The sequence below is a fragment of the Lactuca saligna genome, chromosome 4 (assembly GCF_052625555.1).
Source record: "Lactuca saligna cultivar CGN05327 chromosome 4, ASM5262555v1, whole genome shotgun sequence".
Lineage (NCBI taxonomy): Eukaryota > Viridiplantae > Streptophyta > Magnoliopsida > Asterales > Asteraceae > Lactuca > Lactuca saligna.
In genome coordinates this window covers 314,643,395-314,652,635 of record NC_136420.1, presented here as the reverse complement: position 1 = coordinate 314,652,635, position 9,241 = coordinate 314,643,395, and the positions used below count along the sequence as shown (strand labels likewise).

The following is a 9,241-nucleotide window of genomic DNA, read 5'->3' as shown; positions in this document are numbered from 1 at the left end:
GATCTATTATCGAAGATTCATCCAGGATTTCTCCAAGATTGTTGTGCCCTTGACCCACTTTACCAAGAAGAATGTGACATTTCGATGGGGTACGTATCAATAGTTGGCATTTGAGACCCTAAGACGGAGGCTACGCGAGGCTCTGAGTCTAGTACTACCTTAGGGGTTAGATGATTTGGTGGTGTACTATGACACATCAATTTTAGGGTTGGGTGTGGTACTGATGCAGAGGATGCATGTAATAGCTTACACTTCGAGGCAGTTGAAGCCTCAAGAGGCGAACTACCACTCATGACCTGGAATTGGGGGCAGTGATGTTTGCCTTCAAGATTTGGAGGCATTACTTGTATGGAGTGAGGTGCACCATCTATATTGATCACAAGAGTTTGAAGTATTTGATGGATTAGCATAACCTCAACATCCGACAGAGGAGGTGGTTGGACCTGTTGAAGGACTATGATTGTGAGATCCTATACCATCCTGGGAAGGCCAATGTGGTGGCTGATACTTTAAGTCGCAAGGCGGTAGGTTCCCTGATTGGGAATGTTTCTTTGAGGATGACCGTGATCTCTCCATTGTTGGATATGATAAAGGAGGCTCATGTCGATGGGGTGAAGAAGGAGAATTGGAAGATAGAGCAGATTCGGGGATAGTATCCTTTGTTTGTTAGGATAGTCGTGGCCTTTTGACAAAGTGTGGTTGGGTATAGGTACCGGTGACTAGAGGGGTGAGGCAAAAGATATTGGAGGAGGCACATAAGTCCAAGTTCTCTATACATCCTGGGGCTACAAAAATGTAAAGAGATTTGAGACTAAGTTACTGGTGGCCCTGCATGAAGCGGGAGATCGCCTGGTTTGTGGAGCGGTGCTTGACCTGTAGGAAGGTCAAGGCCGATCATCAGTGGCCTCATGGCAAGGTTCAGCCTCTACCCATTCCCATGTGGAAGTGGGAAGATATCAATATGGACTTCATCATGAAGTTGCCGAGGATAGAGAGAGGTGTGGATGTCATATGGATGATCGTTGATAGATTGACGAAGAGTGCCTACTTCATTCCGATTTTTGAGAATATATCCGCTGAGAAGTTGGCAGATATTTATGTGCGAGAGGTGGTGGCTAGACATGGGGTGCCAATGTCGGTAGTCTCTGACAGGGATGTTCGATTTACATCAAGATTCTGGAAGAAGTTCCACGAGGAACTGGGCACTCAGCTGCATTTTAGTACGACGTACCACCCCCATACAGATGGCCAGAGTGAGAGGACGATCCAGACACTTGAGGATATGTTGTGATCATGTGTGTTGGATTTTAGAGGGATTTGGGATACATACCTCCCATTGGCAGAGTTTTCGTACAACAACAGTTACCATGCCAGTATCGACCGACCTCCATTCGAGATGTTGTAATGTAGGAGATGAAGGACCCCAGTTTGTTGGGACAAGGTTGGATACCGGGTCATGGGGAGCACTGAGGTATTGCTCAAGACTACCGAACTAATTCAACAGGTACGCGACCGGCTACGGATCGCGCAGACCCATCAGAAAAGTTATGATGACCGGCGGCGATCAGATCTTGAGTTCCAGGTGGGGGATTTCGTGTTACTCAAGGTGTCTCCCTGGAAAGGGTTCATCAGGTTTCGAAAGAGGGGCAAGCTAGGACCCCAATATATAGGCCCATTCAGGATTACGGCCCAAGCGGGCAAGGTGGCATAGCGCTTGGATCTGCCGGATGAGCTTAGCTAGATTCACAACACCTTCCATGTGTCACAACTTTGGAAGTGTGTCACTGATGAGTCCGAAGTCGTTTCTTTGGATGACATTTAGGTGGATGAGAGCCTAAATTATATTGAGAAGCCTATCGCGATTTTGGATAGGAGGACCAAGGGTCTTCCGAACAAGGAAGTGAAGCTTATAAAGGTGCAATGACAACACTGAAGGGGCTCCGAATGGACATGGGAGCCGGAGGAGGAGATGTGGGAGCATTACCCCAATCTGTTTGCATCTACGAACTTCGAGGATGAATTCTAATTCAAGTGGGGGAGAGTTGTAACACTTAAAACCATATATTTCCTTTGAAGCCCTTGAAAATTTAAAATGTTGCATAGAAGTCCCTTAAGTACACTGGCGTACTCATAAGTATGCTTAGCGTACTATGTAATAATGATCGCAGAGGGGCAACACATACGTTAGGCGTACCAAAAGTACACTGGGCGTACGTGGCGGATGTCCAAACCCTAATTTTTGGACTTGGACCCTATATAAGAATCCTTATCTCATTTGAGCCTCACCCTAATCAGCCTCTTTCACCTTCAAACATCTTTGAAAACCCTAAAACCATTAGAGAGTGTGTTTTGAGCTTAAGGAGTGCATTTGTAGCCATTTTAGTGTCCATTCAAGAAGAAGGAGTTGTCAAGCAAGCTTGGAGTGGCATTGGGTTTCAAGAATCCATATATAGTTCACCTTGAGGATCTTCTAGAGGTATAAAACTCTTATCTTGCCTTATTATTCTTTAGATCTAGTTAGGGTTTTCTTTATGGTCCCTTTTGGTGGTTTTGGACCTCCTTTTGAGAGTTGAGTAACTCCAGAGGCTGAAATGGTTAGATCAGACCCTTGTGAGCATTCTAGATGCATAAAGGTGTTAGCTTAAGGATTATCTAGACTCCATGCAAGAGTTTGGAGCCTTATATGAAGCCCTAATGTGAAGGATGAAGTTTTTAAGTCCCATAGAGCATGCAAGGGCATAAAGTTTCCAACTTTATGCCCTGGGACGTCTTAATGAGCTCAGATCTGGTTTTGGACGTAAGAACATCGAGTATTAAGCACTTAATGGAAGAAAGTGCTTAATCTGTTTGTACGCTAGACGTAAGTTAGTGTACACCGCACGTACTGCTCAGGGAGTGGATACACTACGTGTACCAGGGTGGTTCGCCATGCGTACACACAATAGATGGACTTAGACTTATTTTGGGCCTTTGAGCCTTTGGGCCTCAATTAGTCACTGGGTCTGGTCACGATTTAGGATTAGTGGGCCAGTTTATCTGTTTTGGGCCATGGATGTTATGGTTGGGCTTTATTGGGCCATGAGGCCCATTAATGATTTTGGATATGGACTTTGGCCCCATTAACTAAAGAAGACTTTTGGGCTATTGTGAAAGGACTTGGGGATTTGGGTTCTCCACTTAGATGGGATTTGACCCTAATATTAAGTAATGTTATTATTATTCAGCGTGGGTGGTTACTGACTGTTAGGAGAGCAACTTTCGAATTCTTCAGACATATGCGAGTCTTCTCACCATACCAATGGGTCTAAGGCACCAATGACGACTTATTTTCTGATATGTGATACACTAGCTGTAGTATAGATGTGCCGTATGATAGTTAGCTTTATGCTAAGTAGTATGCTAGTGATTATGTGATATTTGCATGGAAGACCCCGGGAGGAGCCCATGGCAGTTGGATATAAGACCATGTGGGGAACCCATGGGATGATGGTATAAGACCCTAGGGGGAGCCCACACCATCCTTATATGTTTATGTATGTGTTATGTAGTATGATAGATACTTCTGTGATATATGATATGCTAGTTGGTTATATATGTTATTACATGGAAGACCCCGAGGGGAGCCCGTGACAGTTGGATATAAGACCATGTGAGGGAGCCCATGATATTCCTAGAAAAAGACCATGTAAGGGAGCCCATGACATGAAGGTATAAGACCCTGAGGCTCCACAATAAACCTACATGCTCGGAACCGAATCGAGACAGATCAAATATAATATGTCTGAAAGAAAGAAAAAGAGACCATCTTCCTCGCTCATCGATTTTAGAGAGATAAAGAGTGTTGTAGGAGTTGTAGCATGTGTTAAAACATTTCCACCTCATATTTTTATGGAGACCTAAGCATAATATAATGATATGGAGTGGTGATGTGTTTAGAAGGTAAATATATTTTTTCTTAAATTAAATATATTTTTATTGAACTATTTAAATAAAATAAAACATGAAAAGAATACAAGTTGCTAAAGCTAGAAGTACAAATGTTTGAAGTTGAAATACTTAAATGGGGACACTTCTCTTTCCTCTCGCTAGGCAAACAGCTGCTCACTCTTAGGGAGTGGAAATGTTTAGCGAGGGAGGGAACCAGCTGCTGGAAGTAAGAGTTTATGTTCTTCTGTACACTTCTCAACAACCCCCAAATATGCTTTCACTTGGATCACTGTCTCGAAATCGTCGATTTTAGTCTCAAATTACCTGATTCTCGACCTTGTTTGTGTTGTAACGGTAATACAGCTTTTGATTCACCGAAAACCATTGAAATTCGCAGTTATTGTTTTTGCATTGTTGGGGAAATTTGAAGTTGTTTCATGCAGTAGTGTTTTTAGGGTTTGAGTCCGTGTTTTTTTTTTTTTTTTTCCCTCTGAGTTGTTGATTTAGGCTTTAGAGTTCGTTTACAATCTGTAATTTCAGTTCTATATGTTTACTAGGATTGTGTTGTTATTAGGGTTTAAGTATGTGCTTATGTTGTACTTTGGTTTCGTTAAATATTCCTTCTTCCTTTATGATTTCCCTCCCTGAAGTACATAGGTTAACTGATGGTCACTGAATGTCAAGCGCTCACATCTGCATACGAAAACTACAAAAGCGTACTCGCGTCATCCGCTATAAAAGAAGATCATTTAGTGAAATCCCCATTTTACCCTCCTCTTCAAGACCCTTCTCAGCTTCATAAAAATAGTTCATTTGTCCAGATGAATTTAGCAAACACAAGTCAATATGGAACCAATTCAGTTGGTGTTAATCAAGATTCAATTATTTCTAAATCAAAAAAACGTAAATTTCCTACTTATGAGCTTCTCCCTTGGCATAAAGAAGCAACACAAGGTTCTAGAAGAATCCATGATACAAGGTATATGTTTAATATATATTGGCAAACTACAAAACACTTCAAAGATTTTTTTTTCTTGACAATTTTGCCCTTGCAGCATTACGGAAGTGGAATGGGGAGAGGCTGGAAATCGGGTACCTGAACAGGTGTGTTTTTGTGGTTGACCAGAGAGTTGACTTTTATTTTTGGTGTATTTGGTTCTAATTTGTAAATGGTTGTTTTTATTATATTATGTTAACAGATGAAAGAAGGTCAAGGGGGTGAAAGTGAAACATTAAAGAGAAGAATTATTTTAACAACACAACTTATGCAAGTTTTATTTAGGCCTACACCTTTTAAACTTCTTTTGGATGATGCTTTGGAATGTTATGAAATGGTGACATACTTTGCTGCTAGATTAGCACTCGGCGATGCATGTACTTTGGCAAATCATCCTCATCATATTTCTGACACGTAAGAATCAATTTAATTTAAAATTTGTTATGAATGTGAAATCTTGAAAAGTTGATTTTTTTTGCTGATGTGGCAAATCCAGGTCAGCAGGGAAAAAGGTTGTATCCAAGGGTAGTGGTGATCAGAATCTTTCAAAGGTTGTGGAAGATTTCATTGATCGATCAAAAAAGATAGAAGATGTGCTTTTGAGGTACTATAAACTCAATCCACCTTTTTTTTTATTAAGTGCTATTTTTACATCAAAACAAATAAATAATACCCTTTGATAACTTTAATTGAAGTTATTTGATAATATTATAAGGTCAAATGGACAGATTCTAAAACTTTGTTTTTGTTTGATTGGAAAAAATAAATTACAAGTAGTTAAACGTCAAAACGCAAGACAGCCCAAAATACAATGGTTTTTGTGTAATTTGTTAAAATAAAAGAATTTAAAAAGTTGTAACATTTGATTTTCACTTTTAGTTTTTCCCATTTGACCTTTTCCTTTTTTGGGTAAATTGTTTTATTTTATTCCATTTGACCTAAATACTTTTTTAGTAAAAGATATATAACTCAAATCAACCCACTTTCAGTTTCAGATTCTCCCATTTGACCTTTTTCTGTTTTAGATAAATATTTTAGGTTTTTCCCACTTGACGTTTTCCTTTATTAGGTAATATGACTTTTTATCAAATCAACCCGCTTTTAGTTCTTTTTTACCATTTGACCTTTTATCCATAAATAAAATACAACTGAAAAGGTGTCAAAATTGGTTATAAATTACATCAATTTCATGTTGTAATTCTGTTTTCATTTGTTTATAATATGGAAATGAAGGTTGGAGAATGGAGGATCAGTTCTTGAAATAAGAATGGAATCCCAAGATTTAGAGAGGTTTTCAGTCATCAACCGATTTGCCAAGTTTCATAGCCGGGCACATATGGCGGCGGCACCAGCTGACACAACCACCAGCACCGGGGTCTCTAAGCTATATCCTCAAAGATATGTGGCAGCTAGTCCTATGCCTAGGATAGTACCCAAAGGGCATAATTGTCTTTCACTATGATTGTTAAATTTACAAGTGTTTTTTTTTTTTTTAAAGGGTTATTTTGCTCATTTGGTTGTCTAACTTCACTTTTGGTTCATGTTTTTGAACGGAAAGCCAACTGATGTCAATTTTGACTAAGTATATATATCTTACTTTTGTACATGTCAATCAAACAAACAATCAGTATAAATAATCTAATGCATGTCAAACACACAATATATAATCTCTTAAAGATTATAGATGCTTGTGTGGTTATTAAAAGAATTGAGTAGAGGTTATGAGTTTTGTTTTTTTTTTGGTTGTTTGGTAGTATGCTATGATGCTTAGGAAATTTGAAATTTGGAATTTGGAAAAACGAATGGTCAAAGTCAAACTAGTATAGGAAGTGGATTTTGTAGATAATGTTTTGAACTCTTGTGAAATAGGGGTAATTCTGTCATTTCGGTTGGTCCTTGTCACATTGTGTGTTTAACTTTGTACTATTTCATTATGGATTGAATTTTACATGAATTTTTTCATTTTAGTAAGTGTTGAAATTTGCAAAGTAAATTTTAAAGGTAAGTTTGAAAATTTGGACTTACTTATTTAGGGTATGGTGTGAGTTTTTATGAGGTTGATTTGTCTACAAAGATAAGCCTTTTCCTAAAAAAAAGAAAGTGCATTTAATGGGTAAGCAAATAAATTTCAAATCCTTCAAAAGAACATAATATAATTGTTTCTTTGAGTTAGGTGAGCATGGTTTTATCAAGATATAAACTCATTCTTATCCAAACCACCTAATTATCACATGTATATTATATAGTCAAATACTGTTATATAGTTTCCTAGATTATCTCATTTATTAGCTGTAATATGTATTATATAAACAACCTTATATCCTCTGTAATCACAATCAATTTGCAATCAATATAATTGTACGTATTCTTTATATGGTATCAGAGACTGGTGATACCAAATTCTCTCCTCCTATCACACCTGCAAATTCCTCTCCTTTTTCACCCACACAAAATCAATGGCTGGAGATACCAACTCTTCTCTCGTCACCAACATCCTTGCAAAAGACAACATTATTGTTGTTAACTTTCCCTCAACACTCAAACTCACCTCTACCAATTACCTAGGTTGGAAAACTCAGATCGAAGCCGTGCTACAGGGACTTAATCTTTACCGAATTATTGATGGAACTAACCTGGCGCTAGAACCGACTATTGCTGAAGATGGATCAGTCACTCCTTATAAAGACTACTCACAGTGGTTTCTTCAAGATCGCCTTCTGTTTGGAGCACTGGTAGGAACCCTTTCCCCACAAATTGTTCCCCTAATCACAAATGCCTCTTCATCATACGAAGCGTGGCAAACCCTAGCCAGTACCTACGCATCACCATCACGGGGGCACATCAAACAACTTCAATATCGACTGAAGAAAATCACCAAAACCTCAGATCAAAACATCAAGGAGTACATGCATAATGTCAAAACGGTGGTGGATGGACTAGCGATACTTGGAAAGAAACTTGATTTGGAAGACATTGTTGATGTTGTTCTCAACGGATTGGATCAATCAACTTACAAACCTATAATAGATCCTGTTCATGCAAGAGATTCTACCATCACTTTCAACGAATTGCATGAAAATTTGATCAACCATGAACTTGATGGGTTTTGAGCATTCTAACACTTTCTAAGTGTACATGTAACCCTAATAAACTTTGGATCTATGTTTGTCTAAATACATGCAAAATTTGGTTTCCAAGGTTCATAATCCTATCTAGCATACATGGGAACTTTAATCCTAAAAGGATAGCTAGAAACATATACATAGTTGATTTTGATTCCTTGAAACCTTGTGAGCCTAGCACCCCAAGTGTGATGCCTCACATGCTTCACACAACACCAAATGCCTTTGGAATGACCTTTGAGAGAATGCACACACTCTAAAATTGGCCTAGCCCTCACTTCTCTTTGTGTAGCCGATTTTGGTGGAGAACATGTTCTTTATATAGTGTTGACACATCTAGGGTTACACCATGAGCCATGGGTTTGTAACTCCCATGGAGCATCCTATGGGTTTAACCCAACTTGATAATCTATGGAGCCTCTTAGCCCACTATACAAGTTTTGGACGATTTACATAATCAACCCATATATTTAATTAGTTATCTTTTGATCACTTAATTAATTCTAAATTAATTCTTGATCAAACTAAGTAAATAATACTATTAATATATTAGAACTTATAATATATTAATAAACCACAAGTGTTATTTCTCTCATTTAGTCTATCCAATTGCATGGTGCCATGTAACTCAAATGGACCATGCCGGGTCGGGTCAAGTACATATCAGAAATAGTTATGGACTTAGACACCTTATCCAGCAATCTCCCACTTGGATAAGTCTAATAACTATAACTGCAAGTATGACTTCAGGAACCGATCATCAATCGTAGCTCTTTCAAGGTTTCTTGGAACTGTGAAGATGATGATACGCCATTTAATATAAGTGATCATATAATCCTCTATTCTAGATATCAGCCGGACAAATACATGGAACAATGTCTTACTTATTGTCCAGCAGTTTGTTTCTCGATTTCCGATATGTTTGACAAAGAACTTAGTTGAACACATCAACTTAGTTCTGACTGGGCCCGATACATGGGTCAAAAGAAAATCATCGAAGGGCCCAGATATCAGCTTCTAATCAAAGATTGAACAGATAAACTTTGAATCATATGTTTGTTCTACCACTCATTGAATTATACACAAAAGCACGTTTTATAACATCGAGTTACCAATGCGTTTGCGTACAGCCAATGCATAACCAACTCATAAGTAACAAATCATATCTCTAGGTTTGAAGACTTATATGATATTA

General features: G+C 38.5%; 1 protein-coding gene across 1 annotated transcript; it reads left to right on the top strand.

Annotated features, from left to right (window-relative positions):
* The first annotated feature begins 4,086 nt into the window (after positions 1-4,086).
* Positions 4,087-6,491, top strand: LOC145044000 (uncharacterized). Its single transcript, XM_078992803.1, has 5 exons — positions 4,087-4,906; positions 4,983-5,031; positions 5,127-5,338; positions 5,421-5,528; positions 6,158-6,491. The coding sequence occupies exons 1-5, from the start codon at positions 4,593-4,595 to the stop codon at positions 6,384-6,386; spliced, it is 912 nt and encodes a 303-aa protein (XP_078848929.1). The 5' UTR covers positions 4,087-4,592; the 3' UTR covers positions 6,387-6,491.
* Positions 6,492-9,241: the final 2,750 nt, after the last annotated feature.